Raw genomic sequence first — 15641 nt, 5'->3', positions numbered from 1 at the left:
CGAAGGCTCAATGCTTGCCGGGAGTTGCAGTTTAATGTGGAAAGGGACTCGGAATCCAGGTTTTCCCCCGCTCCCTCCCCCGGCGGATCCCGCCCCCTCAGCTCCGCAGCCAATCAGCAGCACCGGTCTGGTCGGCAGCTCTCCCTTTTCTTCCCCCGGCGAAGTGGCCGCGGCGAGACAGGCCGCGGGCCCGATGTGGGGCGGGAGGACCGTGCCCCTCCTCCGTGTATGGAGGTTATGGCCAGCAGGGACCCTTGCAAGGCGACCGCTAAACTACAAGGATCCATCGCTGGCGGGAAGCAACTCCCCTCAGTGTTGGAACTGCGGCCGCCGCGGGAGCCCCGTGCGGGGGAACGGGTTCTTCTGCCCGCAGTGCCGCGCGCTGCAACCACCGGACTCCACTCGAGACTACTTCAGCCTCATGGACTGGTACGGGGGCCGGTTTCGGGAGACGCGCCGGGGCGTGGGAGACGCCGGGAACGACGGGCGAAAGGGGAGGGCGCGTCCGGCTCGGCCAGGAGAGGGCGGGACGCGTTAGGTAGGCGGGTGGAGCCCCGATGCAGGCGGGGGCCCGGGGACGGGACGGTGGGATGTGTCCTGAAACAGGAAATGGAGGGCCGGGCCCTTCAAGGATGGAGACTAGAGTGGAGAAAGGACTGGCGGGCAGGGAAGGAAGTTAGGGGAACCGAGGGACGGAGGCCTCAGGGAAAGGCAGCTTGAGGGGCGGAGCCCAAGGGAAGAATACTGGAAAAAGCCGGGGAAAAAGACACTTGAGGGGTAGGGTTCAAATGGCCCTGGTTGGGTTGAGACTTCTGAGAGGAGTACTCTGAGATGTTATCCAAAATAAGGAGGTAAAGGGGCTTCCCGGTTGGTGAACACCGGAGTGGTGCCCCGGGAGGGTGCATGAAAGCCCCCTGCCTTCTCCCAATGCCTTGCCCTATCCATCTCTTAAATCGGACTGTTCTGAGTTACAGCCTTTTATAATAAGCGAGTACTCTACTAAGGAAAACAAAAATAAGTAAATAGGGCATAAAAGCACCCAAAAATTTAGTACTGTGGGCAGAGTCTAAGGGAAAAGTGAGAATTGAGGGAGAGGGTCTGGGAAATGGGTATATTTTCCTAGCTTCCTCCAAAGGTTGAGGACCTCAGAGGTTAAGTTTGGGCGGAGCAAAACGGTTGAGATAGGGCAAGCTCTGGGAATAGAAAGCAGAAAGGCCTGGATTGAAATTGAGAGAGAGGAAGGGACCTGGGCCTTGGAAAGGTAGGGCAGAATTTGGGAATACCCCTTACCCTTAACTCTGAGATCTGCCCCCACCAGTCACTGTGCCCTTCTGATGGGCTGCCCTTTAGTCCCTCAAGCCTGCCAAACTTGTTCCTACCTCAGGGACTTTGCATGTCCCCCTCTGCCTGGATAACTCTCTCCTCTGATTTTTGATTACCCCTCCTCTTCTTTCAGGTCTCAGGTCATTGTTGTCTCTTGGTGCTCCACATCTACCACTGCCTCTGATCCTATTCTATTTTCCTTCACAGCACCTACAACTTTATGAAGTTATCTCTGCCTGCATGTTCAATCTTCCCTCACGAGAATATGACCTAGGCCCATAGTATATAAATCTGTAAATATTTGATAAATGAGTTTCATCTAATTTCCTTCCAGCAACCGTTCCTTCAGAGTTGATACTGTGAAGCTCCAGCAAAGGTACCAGCAACTACAGCGCCTTATCCACCCAGATTTCTTCAGCCAGAGGTCTCAGGTAGATTATTGGCCACTCCTAATCATACCTGAACACATGTGCACAGTGGGTGGGTGGCAGTGGCCCTGTGGTTATGTGATTATCAGGGACAAGCTGGACAACCAGCCCTACCTTGGAGCAGTCTGACCGAGGTCAGCAGGCCTTGGGCTGGTCCTGCAGTCCCAGCTTTCACCTGACTCCCAGCAGAATTAGAAACCATCAGTTGAAAATAAAGACAGCTCATTCCGCACCAGTTTTCCTTTGGCCACTTCCATAGATGCCTACCCATCAGTATTTTAAGCAACAGTTTGTGAATGTAACATAGCTGATTTGCATGGTAATAAGACTCTTCATCTCCACTAACAGCCTGAAAAGGACTTCTCAGAGAAGCATTCAACCCTGGTGAATGATGCCTATAAGACCCTCCTGGCCCCCCTGAGCAGGGGATTATACCTTGTAAGGTGATTTCTCAAACCTATGTGTGACTGCATGGTGTCCATTGTGCTATTGGACAGCTGCTCCCCTATGTTCAGCAGATGAGAGCTTGAGACTTTGAGCTACTCCGGAGACCCAAAGATAGTTGCCCCAAAGATACCACATGAGTATAACTTTCTCTGAGTATTTGTAAATTTTACTTGCCCAACAGCACCTTTTTTTTTTTTCTTTTTTTACCATTTTCTATACATTTCAAGGATTGGATGGCAATGACTTTTAGGAAAGAGTAATTTTTGCTTTGTTTTTTTTTTTTTTGGAGGGGGATAGGGAGAAGGTAAGTACCTTAGAATTTTAGGACTTAATGGAATCTTTACAAATATCTAGTCCAACCTGCCATATGGTGGAATGACTCTCCCAGGGTTACACAGGTGCAGGGAGCAGTGAGGGATCCCATCCTAGCACATCCAACTTTCAGATACCTTACCCTCACACTTTCATTATTAGGACACTTCATATTTCCCCTGTGCATGTATTCTGTTCTGAAGGGTGAATAGGATTTATGACGCTGGCCATAGTTTCTTGAACCAACCTTATTTTCCCTGCTTTATGCCCCAATAGCTAAAGCTCCATGGAGTAGAGATTCCTGAAAAGACAGATTATGAAATGGACAGCCAATTCCTCATGGAAATAATGGAAATCAATGAAAAACTAGTAGAAGCTCAAAGTGAAGCTGTGATAAAAGAAATTGAATCTATTGTCAGAGGTAAAAGATAAAGTCCCACAAATGCATTTTATTTCTATTATGAGTACATGTCCAGGGTTAAGTGAAAAAATCTATTCGGAGAGTTTTGTTTTTTTCTTGATTATACCAAAACCAGTTTTGTCTAGAAGTTAGACTGGCAATGCCTCTAACTCTCTGGAATGCAGCCTTAAACCAAAAATGTAATCGTATTTTGTAAAATGGAATTCTTCCCACCCATGACATAATTTATATGACATTATTATCTCTGACAAGAAAAATAGGCCTTAGGCATTCATGGGAATGCCTAAGATGATATTGCAGAGCAAAGATTGAAAAATCTGATCCCATATTGCTTTGCTTTCTACTTTACACCATAGTGAATCAGTCAGGGTTCTCCAGAGAAACAGAACCAAGAGCATACATGTGTATACATAAAGACAGAGAAAGAAAGAGAAGAATTTATTTTAAGCAGTTGGCTCTATGATTGCAAGAGCTTAAGTCCAAAATATGTAGGGACAGACAGACAGGCTGGAAACTCAGAGAGGACCTCTATGTTAGTCTCAAATGGAATTCCTTCTCCAGGAAACCTCAGTTTTTGCTCTTAATGCTTCAATTGCCCACCCACAATATTGAAGGTAATCTCCTTTAAAGTCAACTGATGGTAAATGTTAATCACAGCCACAAAATATCTTCACAGCAACGGACTAAACTGGGCACCACAGTTTAACCAAACTGATAACATAAAATTAACCGTGCCAGGTAGAAAAGGCTCCAAAGTTCTCACTCTGATTGTACACACGTGTACTTCCACAGATGTTTATGGCACTGATGCTGTGTATCATGGTCTGTACATAACACTGAGGGTGTGCAGCAGTGAATGAGAAAGACATGGCTGGTTCCTTCCTAGAGTTTATATATTGCAACTCAGTGTGTCCAGAATGGAATTCATAAGCATCTTCCCCCTCTTCCCAAAAAAACAACCAGTTCCTCTGGATGTTCCCTTTCTAAGTAAATGACAAGTTCAAACATAGACAAGGCATCCTTAACAACTTACTCTCCCTTGCTCCATGGGCAATCCATCACCAAGTCTTGAAAAGCTGACCTTCTAAATGTGTCTTAGATCCATCCATCCATTTGTGTTTTCACTGCCACCACCCTGTTCTAAGCTACTGGTCTCATCTGCACAATTGCAGTAGTTCTGAACTGGTCTACCTGTACCTTCAAACTAATATATTCCTACACTGTTACTTCTGTGTTCTCTCTCTTTTTTTTTTTATTAAAGTATCCTTGATATACAATCTTACATTGGTTTCAAATGCACAACACAGTAGTTCAACCTTACCCATATTATCAAGTCCTCACCCCCTCTAGTGCAGTCACTGTCCATCAGTGTCGTAAGATGTTACAGAAGCATTAACCATATTCTACGTGCTGTACTACCATCCCCATGACCAACCTATACTGTGATTGTGAATTATTGTGACCCTTAATCTCCTTCCCCTTATTCCTTCCCCACCCTTCCCGGCCCCTCCTCCTTGGTAACCACTAGTCCCTTCTTGGTGTCTGAGTCGACTGCTATTTTGTTCCTTCTGTTTTGCTTTGTTTTTATACTCCACAAATAATTGAAATCATTTGCTATTTGTCTTTCTCTGCCTGGCTTATTTCACTGGGCATAATACCCTCTAGATTCATCCATGTTGTTGCATATGGGAGGATTTTTCTTTTTATGGCTAAATAATATTCCATTGTGTATATGTACCACATCTTCTTTGCATTCATCTATTGATGGACACTTAGATTGCTTCCATATCTTGGCTATTGCAAATACTTCTGTGATCTTTTGAAACCCAAATCATATTACCCTTGGCTTTGCTTAAAAACTTTAAGTGGCTTCCCACTGCTCACTGGTTAAAGACCAAACTCTTCAGCAAGGCTGACAAGGCCCCGCATGGTCTGGCCTTTGTTTTCTCCCACTTACCCCCTCCACTCTAGCCACACTGGCCATATCCAGTTCTTCATCTATACCAGGCTCCCTCCTACCCCCAGGGCCTTTGCACATGCTGTTCTTCTGCCTGAAACCCCCTCCCCATCTAGTTCACTCTTCCTCCTTCAGATCTGGGGGCAGTCATCACTTCCTCAGAGAACCTCTCTGTCTATATTCCTGCCAGTGGTTACCCCTCCTTTGTAGGACTAATCACAATTATAACCTTACTGTACTATATGAGATTGTTTGGCCAATATCAGCCTCTCCTTTTGGGCTGGAAATTCTGCAGAAGCAGAAATTATATCTGCTTTTTGCTTCCCTCACATCCTCAGCACATGGAACAGTACTTGGAATATAACAGGGCTCAGTAAATATTTATTAAATGAGTAAATACATGATGAACAAAGTTAAAAGCAACAAAATGGATGTTGTGGTGGTGGGTAGTATCTTGATGCTAACAGCATTAAGGCTGCTGGTGTTGGATGAGGAGAAACTCGGGACTTGCAGTCAGAGGCCCCGGCTACAGAACTTTGGAAGGCAGAGGATCTTGATGCACCGGGTTGTGGCAGCCTTGGGCACAGCCTCAACACTGACACTGAGTGCGTGTGGCCTTGAGCAAGTGGCTTCACCCCTCTGAGTCTCAGTTTCCTCATCTGTAAAATGCAGATAATACTAGTTCTGGCTGTTGCAAGGATTAAATCAAATGAGATAAGGCATATAAAACACTTAACACAGTGCCTGGCTCATTGTAAGTGCTCAATCAATGGCGGGGGTTACTCCAGCCCTTTGGTAAACATCTAATTTTGAGCAGGTCACTGACCTTCATTTAGATTTCCTCCCCTCCAGGTACCTGCTAAGGCCCAGATTGGGTGAATGTTCAAGGTCATAGAACTAGTTAGTTTTGGGGTCAGGACTTCAGAGGCTGCAGACTCCTAGTCCAGTGTTCTTTTGTCAACATCGCATTGCTACCCTGAGAAGGGAGTTTCCAACCACTGTCTGGGAGTCTGGGGACTGGGAATCTGTTCCTGGCTCCTCCACTCACCAACCTGAGACAGTAAGTAGGACAGTCCCCCAGTACCTGCCATTGCCTGCCATGGGGAGATAATGTATTTGAAAGTGTTTTGAAAGCAGGCACCATATAAGTGGTTGATAGTATTTATATCTGGAAAACACACTTGTTATAAGATTCTTCGTTTCCTAATGGGCGAACAACAGAAACATGAGGTAGTAGCTCCTCTACCTCTTTTGACATCTTCTCTCTTAAGGAATAGTATGATCTAAATGTTTCATCTTGCCAGGAAGCTGTATAATTTGCAAGTGGTTGCCTGAAACACTCTGTAATGCCATGCGGACAGACATTTCTGACCTGCTAATTTTCCTGCTAAAATCTGGAAGCCTCAGACTGCTTGGGTGGAGATAATCAAGGCATGTCCTTGTCTTCTTTTTTTAAAATTCTACATCCATTTCATGGGCCCTGGTGATTACCCCTCAGACCTTTCATGGGTAGAAAAACATAGTGTAACCAGGGTCAGCAACGCTGTGCTAAATAGAAGTTGCCATTCTGGAACATGTAGAGACAGAGGTTATGAGGCCTTACCCTTGAATCCAAGCTCCCTGTTATGTTGTATTCAAACCAGAATGATTACAAAGTGTTTTCTTCCCATCGTGAGTCCATTTAAATAGAAAAATGAACATAATAATTTTCTCTTACAGCTAAACAGAAAGAATTGACTGACAATGTAAGCAGAGCTTTTGAACAAGGTACCTTCTTCGTTTCTTGACTTGCTTAAATATGGAAAGAAATTGTAAGCACTGAGGTATAGACATCCTTCAGTATGTAGCTATTATATACCCATCCTATGATAGGTACATGGGGTGATACAAAATATAGATGAGTCTGCATTTCTGCCTTCAAGGATTTGGTCTTGCTGAAGAGACAAGCTCTGTGCCAAACACAGTGATGTGCCAGGGAAAGGTTATATGAGAGAAAGTACTCACGTTTCCCTTTAGCAAGTAGAAAATAAGGTGAAAGATGTCAGCTGAAGCCAACTCAGGCGACCCTGAGGGCGAGGCTGCAGGACTGACATTTAGCGAAGCCTGAGCACCCCCTTTCTTTCTTCTCTGCCTGAGAGGAGAGGCCAGTGGCAGAGCGGTGCCCAAATCACAAAAACAGAGTGCTCATCCTGGCCCCCACTGCTCCAGGGTCTCAGGTTGAAGAAATTGGAACTCTTTCTGGCTGTTTTTAAGCAAGAACAACCTTCCTCTCCATCCCTGACTTGTGCCACCCCTTAAATAAGGGGATGGTGGCCCTTTGGCTTAGGGATCATTTGATGGCAGGAAGCAGAATGCCACTCAAGGTAGCCCAGATTAAGGGGGGTTATAAGACCAATCAGGACTATCTCCCAGAATGCAAGGAGAAAGTCCGTGTGATGACTATAAACAGTGTGCTAAGAGCTTTTCTGAGGCAGAACCTAGGAACCCGAAAGCACTCTGGAACGAGGACTCTGGTCCTGAGCTCAGTGCCCCTGGCAGCCCAGTCCCTCCTCTCCACTCTGTGAAACAGTTCCATCCATTTCTTTATTGGTGTACAATGCTCCAAAATGGCCTCCCCCGCTGGATGACTCCCTAGTACTCCTTGGTCTGTTACATTCCAAGAGCAAGCCCTTTCGCCAACTGACTAGTCCCCTGGGCCCAATTCTAGATTCCTAGGAGAGGATATTTGACTCAACTTGAGCCAGATGTCCACTCCACTCCAATCAGCTAGGGCCAAAGGTATAGGCTTACACAGTGGGCCACCCAGTGTGCAGGACAGGAGGAGTCAGCTCAGAGACACAGGAAGGGAGATGGTCTCTAAAAAGATGTCGAGAAATACAGATTAACAGCAGAAAAGATAGGAACCCAGCTCAGCATGTCCCCAAACCACTGACTAAGATGATTAGATTATATTCTACCAGGGCCCTGCCCCAGCTCCTATTGCACTTCTGTATGTTTTTGTTTTTTAATTGTGAAAATAACTTTTAAAAAGAATAAAATACATAAGTACAATTTAAAGAACAATAAGAGAAGAACACCTATGGTCCCTACTACCCGGCCTAAGAGATAGAACATGCAAAGAAGATACACAGATGGCAAATAAGCACATGACAAGATGCTCGGCATCACTAGTCCTTACGGTAATGCAAGTAAAAATGAGATACCGCCTCACACCCATTAGGATGGCTGCTATAAAAATATAATAAGTGTTGGCGAGGGAGTGCAGAAGTTGGAACCCCTGTGTGTTATTGGGAAGAATGTGAAGTAGTGCAGCCAGTGTGGATAATAGTTTGGTGTTTCCTCAAAAAATTAAAAATAGAACTACCATACAGTCCAGCAATTCCACTTTTCATATATACCTAAAGAACTAACAGCATGGATTCAGATATTTGTGCATTTTCAAAGATAAACAAAGCCAGCTATTAGTTGAGGTGGGAAAGATAGATCTTAATCAGTAATAACTGTTATAATAGGGAAAAGAGTCCGGTGTGAACTGAACTCTACTTGGATATGTAACTGGGCATTTTAAAGGGGGAGCATGAGTAGGGAGAGGGTGAGCATGGGCTCAGTCAAGTCCAAGAAGTGAAAAGTTACAAAAAGCTGGAAGGGGAGACTAGTCCTTGTGAAACCAAGCTGGGCTTGCTAACTGGGGTTTGTCAAAGTTGGGCTCCTGTTCTCCCCCAGACACTGGGAGACAGGGACCCTGCCTTCAGGTGTTGGCTGGAACAAACAGTAAGAGAGAAACAGTAAGACAACTCTTCTAAACAACATTAAGCCCATTTCTTACTCGGTCACCTTTTATTTATTAAAGACTAGCTGAACCATCTGTTGAAACTTGGTAATAGAAGATATTTGCTGGATGACGTGAGTGATCAGGCATTTAATGAGCATGTCTATGGAAACAAGAGGAAAACAAAGATTAATGGTTGGAGCAGACTATAAACCTTGTTTCTGATACAAGGGGCAGTTTCGGAATTGAGAAGACATTAGACTCTTCAGCACCTTTAGATGGTGGTGTAAGGACAGCGGTGGCGATCCGATGGATTCCTTGGTTTATAGTTTGAATGCCTGTGGTAATGGCATAGACATCAGTGTCACCGTCATACCCGTGGAAGATGCAGGAGTTCTGGTGAACTTTCCAGGTGGCCCATATAGCAGCAAGCTCCAGACACAAAGGTTGCCCAACATGATTTGTTGTGGTGATGAGTTCTTTGAAGTTTATATCAAGTTGTCTAGCTTCAGCTTACAGGACGTACAGTTCCCAAGGGAAAGGGGCAGCCATAAGACAGCCTGTGGCCCCGTAAGGATCCGGGCAGTCAGGTTTTAGTTCTCAGTGATGCCAAGTTAGGAAGGAAGGAGAAAAATGGGAACTATCAATTTGAGGAGTTGTAGCCAGATATTGAAGGAAACTAGAAGAATTAAGAATTTGTTAAGGGCTGACAAATTGTAAGATAGCAGGAATCCAGTTCAATTCACAGGAAGGTAATAGAACCTCAGACAATGAACAAGACTAGATTCTGATAACCCACAGGGTATATGATATATGCTTTTCCATAGGTAATTGAAGTAAGATTACTCTTGTTTACAAAATAATTTTGGTTTCCTTAGATTTTATTGATGTAAGTGCAGTAAGAATGGCAATCAACCATACAAGCCCTTTTATGTTTTCTTTATGACATTTTTATAAAGAATCTCAGATTGTACTTTAAAAGCCTCTCAATGCTAGGAAGTCAAGCCAAGATTTTGCCATCAGACTTCACCTATAGATTTGGGTGAATTCCTCTCTTCTCAAGGTCCCCAAAACATTCTAAGTTTCCTGGGCCTGCCAGGAAGTGACCTTCCTTACTCACCTGTAAGGCTGGGGAACCCTGTAAGCCAGATACCAGACTGTTTTTTTTTTTTCAAGAAGGCTTTGTAAACATTGGCTCTATGAAGTCAACCTTCATTTCTTAAAATTGGTCCTATCTGGTTTTTTACATTATTTTCAAATATGACATCTAGTCAAAGCCTTGATGTTTAATTATGTTTTTAATACTTTTAATTATATCCTATCACAAAGACAACATTCTTACTGAACCTATGCAAATAACTATGTTGCCATGAAAATAAGAATATTCGATTTTTTGAGGGATCAGATGGAGGAAAAAATTTTTTAATTTTATTTACAAAATTAAAATTTACTAGATTGTGATTAGTCATATATGACTTTAGAGAAAGGGGAAAGGGATTTTGTTATGTCTAGAAAATAGAACACGTAAGAACCAGCAACATTTTGAACAAAAAATATTAAAAATATAATCCTCCTTTATGAGTCTCAATCGACGTAATTTTATTCTGCTTGATCTTGGGTTAGCAGTTTTATGAGCCTCTTGGCTTTTCATTAGAGTTTTGGAAATCTTCACTTAGTTTATTGGTTTGATCTCAGAGGTATTTAAGCAATGTCATCAGAAACGTGTACTGCACAGTACCTGGGATGGTCCTTTTTTGTGGGTCTCCAAGACAGTCCATTTTTGTTAAACATGAGTAGTGTAGCCTGTATCTGGTTGCAAGAGCTTTTAGAAAAGCATCAGAGTAAAACATCTGTGGCTAACAAAAGACTTTAATGACCATAAAGGTCTGATGAGTTCATTATAAAAATACCACAATTGACCAAGAAGTTTGGTTGTTTCTATGACATAAAACATTTTAAAATAATAACTAAACAGTACACCAGGACATATTATGGATAGTGAAGGCATTGACAAATTTCTAGGAACTTTATACAATTTCTGAAATAACATTTTGCCCACACAAATACAGCCTAGGGAAGGTCAAGTTCCTCTTCTTCGACGGTGCTTCCCATGTAATTTAATATATCAAGCAAACCTGGTTAATTTAATGTCTCTCTTTTTGTCAGATAAGAGAACAAATCCTTTGAGGTTTGTCAGGGGTCCTCCTGGAAACTTCAAAGTCAGTTCAAGGTCAAGAAGTCTTTAGGTAGAATTTGATTTGGGGAGATTGTCAAAAGGTTTGAATATTTAATTAAATAAGATCATAGGTCATTGTGAAATAATATTTAGTTATCTATTTAACCAAAGTGGTGATAAAAGATTTCAAAGGCAAATAAAGGAGGAAACATGGAAAAATAAAAAAAAACTCTTAGCTGTTTGAACAGTGAGAAGACTTAGTTCTCTTAAGCAGTCAAGAACATGATAAAGACAACAACCATAACGCTCAGGAAATTATTTGATAAGGCAAAAACTAGGTTTCCTGGGCAGACTATGCAAAAGGTAAATTACTCTTCCCTTTTATCTCAACAAAAACACATTCTACACTCCTTGCATACGTTTCATTAAAAAAACACATCCTGCTTCTCTCCCATTTGCAAAGTTGTTCCCTTTTACTTGTATTATTTAGTTTTGTTTTCATATTTTGACTATATATTTTAACCATTAGTAACCTTTAATTTACTATAAAATTTTGAAGTCAACAATTAAGAACTATTATATGCTAGTGTTCTGTAGTAGATTACCATATTTTATGAATATACCATCTTATATCTCTAGAGATATTAATAGTCTTTTTTAATGTGGCAACAACATGTTTATTAACAGACCCAAATACCCTTGGCCACCCTGGCCATATAAAAATAAGAAGCCAAAAGCATATAAACTTAAGTTTAGGTTTAATGAATGTTTTGGCACTTTATCTTGTTTTTAAATTATTTAGATATTTAGTGCATATTTATTATTTAACTTAGCATAGCTCTAAGGTTTCCAGTTACCAAGAAGATTTTGGAAATAATTTTTAGGCAATATATTATAAAACTTATTGAAATAAAGTTTGAATGATATAATCTGAATATCAAATTTATCATCTCTACCATCTTAAATATCTAGTAAATATAATACTAGTCTATTTAACTAGTAAACCCAAGTAGAATAAAAATGTGTGTTATATTTCATGTTAACAAATCCAAAGGCATAACTATTTTATTAAACCAGCAGTACCAAACTAATCTTATTTACTGAAGATTTACCCAAATTACTTGACATTGAAAATATTTGAGTTGGCTCCTATATTTATGGAAGTTTTAAGAAGATTTAATTTATGTAAGTGCTTATTTCTCTCTAAGCCAGTGAGGATACAACTCCTTTTAGTAATTTTATAAATTAATTTGGTAATACCATCTGGAGATAGAGAAATAACGTGTATATGCATATATATCACACATACATACACAAATAATACATAAGCATACAGACACAAATAGAGATCTTTCGGTTTTCATTTTAAAGTTTTAGCCAGAAAGTCACAACTGCTTTGTTCAATAGAGTTGGTTTTGTTCTTTCTTGCTTGAAATGAGCAAAGCCTCACATTAACGTCTCTGTTTATTTCAGATGATTTTGAAAAAGCCAAGGAAATTTTAACAAAGATGAGATACTTTTCAAATGTAGAAGAAAAGATCAAGTTAAAGAAGATTCCCCTCTAATGGTTGCTAATCTAAAAGTTTTTAAAATAAAAGTTCTTGCATATTTCTTTTCTGGCTTCTGCTAATAAGACTAGATATGCTTTCACCACTAATGTCATCTTAATTAAGCCTGTGGCTTAAGCATTAATGGATGGCAGATTTTGTCATGCCAGTGGAAACACAGCCTAGCCCGAGCTTGAGTGGCCAATCTTTCATGGGATACTTGATAGACCATGTCCCCCAGTCTAGGCCAGTGGATGAGGAGGTGGGGATGGGGCCAACTTGGGAATCTAAAGCGGTGGGCAAACTTGTTTTACAAAGGGCTACACCATAAATCCTTCACGTTTTTTGGACCATAGTGCCTTGATTGTAACTCAACTATGTCATTGTAGCTTCACTTACAAAATAAGCAATAGGCTAGATTTGGCCATGGGTTTGTGAGCCTCTGCCCTAGAACATCTTCTTGGTAAAGGCATGAACTTCACTAATCCCCTTGTTAGTATGGTCTTCATGGCTCTTTTTGGTAACCATGCAAAGTTGCCTTTGGACCTCTTTGGCCTACTTTTCAAAATGTAGATAATATTACCAAGATTTAGTCTGGTATTAAACACCAGCAACATTTTCAGCTCCACCTTGGTGGGATGGAGCAGTTTTAATTTCTCTCTGGACAGTTGACACTCTCTTGTCGTGATTTCTATGCCTCTCTAATCCAGCCCAAAGCAGTTCTACTTCCCCTTCTGGATTTTTGGAAATTGAGTTTAAGTTCTTGATTCATTTCCAGAAGAAAACCTTTTAAGCTCTCTGGATCAAGGGAGATTAAAATAGAAAATCTGATTTTCAAAATTGCAAGAAATAACTCTTGGAGGGAAATGCTGGGTTATAATTGAAGAAAAATCAAGGTTCTGAACCAAGGTTTGAATAATACTAGAGTTTAAAACTGCAGTTCCTTTGCATCCTCTCTCATCCTTGTTTAAGGATTTGTATCTTGTGAATCCTGATCTTGTTATAGCAGTTACCATTTTAGGATTTATGGATCTTCTAAAGGCAGATGAACCACAGTAGCTGTCTGGCTTAATGGCATTTAGGAGTGTCAGTACAGTCTTCAACTCCTATACAGTTTACAAGGAGAATCAGTTACTTGTCTGAAAATACACAGGGAGTCCTTTAAATAAATAACTACAATGCAAGAAATGTCCTGATTTAATTGGGTGCTTCTGCAAAGAAAGGAAGAGATGAAAGCATTGTTTGAAATATTTCTGTAGACAGTCTTCATTCCTTCCTCAGAACAATGATCAAGAACAAAACAATCTGGCCACAAAAAGAAATCAGATAAACATTGCCTCACACAACATCTTTGGAGGAACTTCAGAGAAACTTTCCCTTACCCGTTGCCATCAGGAAGGGCCACTGGGCCTCCCAGCAAACTATTTCTGATTTAGGAAATAAATTTAGCAAAGACTTTCTTTCTGAGTCAGTGGGATTACTTTTTTTTTAATCCTGTCTTCCAAAGTCTTTCCCTTCTAGTCTAACCTTCAAGTTTAGCTGGACTTCCAAATCCAGGAACCCTTTCAAGTTTCTTTGACAGAGCCCTATAAGAGGTATGCTTCTAGACATGTGAAAGGTCAGCAGCCCACTTGGATTAAAGTTTCTGATCAAGTGAAGCAAGTTAGCCCCCACGTCCCTCCCGACATCGTTCCTCAGACAGTGTCAGAACAGATCAGTGGTTTTGACTGATTTGCGACTCTTTCTACTCGGGCTCTGTTGTCAGGCCTGGTGTTATGGACTGGATTTCTGTGTCCCTCCCCTCCACCCCCTAAATTCATATGTTGAAGCCCTAAGCCCCCGTGTGGCTGTATTTGGAGATGGTAAGGAAGTTAATTAAGTTTAAATGAGGTCATAAAGATGGGGCCCTAATCCCATAAGGTTAGTATCCTTATAAGAAAAGACACCAGAGATCTCCCTCCCTCTCTGCACTCATGCCCTGGGGAAAGGCCATGTGAGAAAGCCAGAGAAGGCGGCCTTTGACAATCCAGGAAGGGACTCCTCACTGAAAACTGAAACCAGCCACACTGGCACCTTGATCTTGGACTTAAAGCCTCCACACTGAAAAAACTAGCTTCTGTTGTTTAAGCCACCCAGGCTATGGTATTTTGTTATGGCAGCTGGAGCAGACTGATACATCTGGGTTTGAATCCCACCTCTGCCTTTCATTTGCTGTGAGTCCAGTGTTGTGCTAAGCTTCATTTCCTCATCTTTAAAATAGTAATAAAAATAGTAACTGTCTCCCAGGGTTGTTGTGAAGATTAAGTGAAATAAATCATCTATGCAAATTGCTTAACACAGTATATGGCACGTAATAAGTACTCAAATGTGATTTTTAAAATTATGACTACTTTTCAAAGTCACGCCTTTCACTTGAGAGTAAATATTATCCTTTCAACAAAGTTTCAAGTAGCTACTTTGTGTAAAAGAACCCTCAGCCCTGGAAGAGAGATGCACAACAAGTAGATGCTTCCTGTCTATCTAGGGAGAGGACTTTTATATCAATAACCAAAACAATAATAAAAGTTCCCATTTGCTGCATAGTGTGTGCCAGGCACCTGGTACTTTTCATGATTCCATCAAATTAAACCCAATTCAACTCACTTTATAGATGAAGAAACAAGCTTCCAGAACATAAGAGAGTCAAGGGCTGGGACTCAAACTCAGGTCTGTCTACAAAGCCTATGCTCCTAGGAAGGCTGAACCCACCAGATTAAGTAGCAGCCAAAGTAGCTAAGCAATTTGTACACAGGAGCCCATTTACCAGGACCTGCACCATGCCACACAGAGGCAGGATTTGAGAGTCCCCATTTTCAAAGCCTGTGCATACAGCTGTGCTGGGCATAGGAATGGATGGCTCCCAGGTGTACGCAGGGAGGAAGGCTTCAGGGAAGAGGTGGAGCAGAATCCAAACAAGTAGAAGCTATGTCAGGTGCCTCCAAATCACCCCCAGGTTCAATGACTCACTAGAACTCACAGGACTCAGTATATAGTTCCTACTTCTGGCTCTGATTTATTGCATGTGAAAGGATACAAGCTGACTCAAAGGAAAAGTCACATGGGATGAGGTCTACTGCAAACCAGGCCCAAGCACCCAAGGTCCTCCTCATGCAGTCACACAGGACATGCTTCATTCCCTCAGCAACAAGTCATGACAACAAGTAAGAGTGTCATCTGTAAGGGAAGCTCATTAGAGACTCCTTCAGAATATTTCTTGGATAC

General features: G+C 41.8%; 1 protein-coding gene across 6 annotated transcripts; it reads left to right on the top strand.

The window, feature by feature from the left end:
- The first annotated feature begins 115 nt into the window (after positions 1-115).
- On the top strand, positions 116-12441 carry HSCB (HscB mitochondrial iron-sulfur cluster cochaperone). Of its 6 annotated transcripts, XM_036908913.2 has the most exons (6): positions 117-429; positions 1658-1754; positions 2100-2189; positions 2787-2931; positions 6608-6655; positions 12307-12441. In XM_036908913.2, the coding sequence occupies exons 1-6, from the start codon at positions 194-196 to the stop codon at positions 12396-12398; spliced, it is 708 nt and encodes a 235-aa protein (XP_036764808.2). In that variant the 5' UTR covers positions 117-193; the 3' UTR covers positions 12399-12441. The 6 variants fall into 6 exon arrangements, with proteins under 6 accessions (XP_057348221.1, XP_036764808.2, XP_036764811.2 ...); XM_057492238.1 differs by lacking the exons at positions 6608-6655; positions 12307-12441 and adding an exon at positions 6193-6329 and having other exon boundaries at positions 116-429; XM_036908916.2 differs by lacking the exon at positions 2787-2931 and having other exon boundaries at positions 123-429.
- Positions 12442-15641: the final 3200 nt, after the last annotated feature.

Source organism: Manis pentadactyla, chromosome 14 (assembly GCF_030020395.1).
Source record: "Manis pentadactyla isolate mManPen7 chromosome 14, mManPen7.hap1, whole genome shotgun sequence".
Lineage (NCBI taxonomy): Eukaryota > Metazoa > Chordata > Mammalia > Pholidota > Manidae > Manis > Manis pentadactyla.
The sequence above is the reverse complement of the archived record's forward strand: the minus strand, read 5'-3'. Positions and strand labels throughout refer to the sequence as shown.

Coding starts and splice junctions, on each gene's coding strand:
- HSCB (XM_036908913.2), top strand. CDS start 194: ATGTGGGGCGGGAGGACCGTGCCCCTCCTCCGTGTATGGAGGTTATGG. Junction 430..1,657: donor TACTTCAGCCTCATGGACTG/GTACGGGGGCCG, acceptor ATTTCCTTCCAG/CAACCGTTCCTTCAGAGTTG. Junction 6,656..12,306: donor AAGCAGAGCTTTTGAACAAG/GTACCTTCTTCG, acceptor TGTTTATTTCAG/ATGATTTTGAAAAAGCCAAG.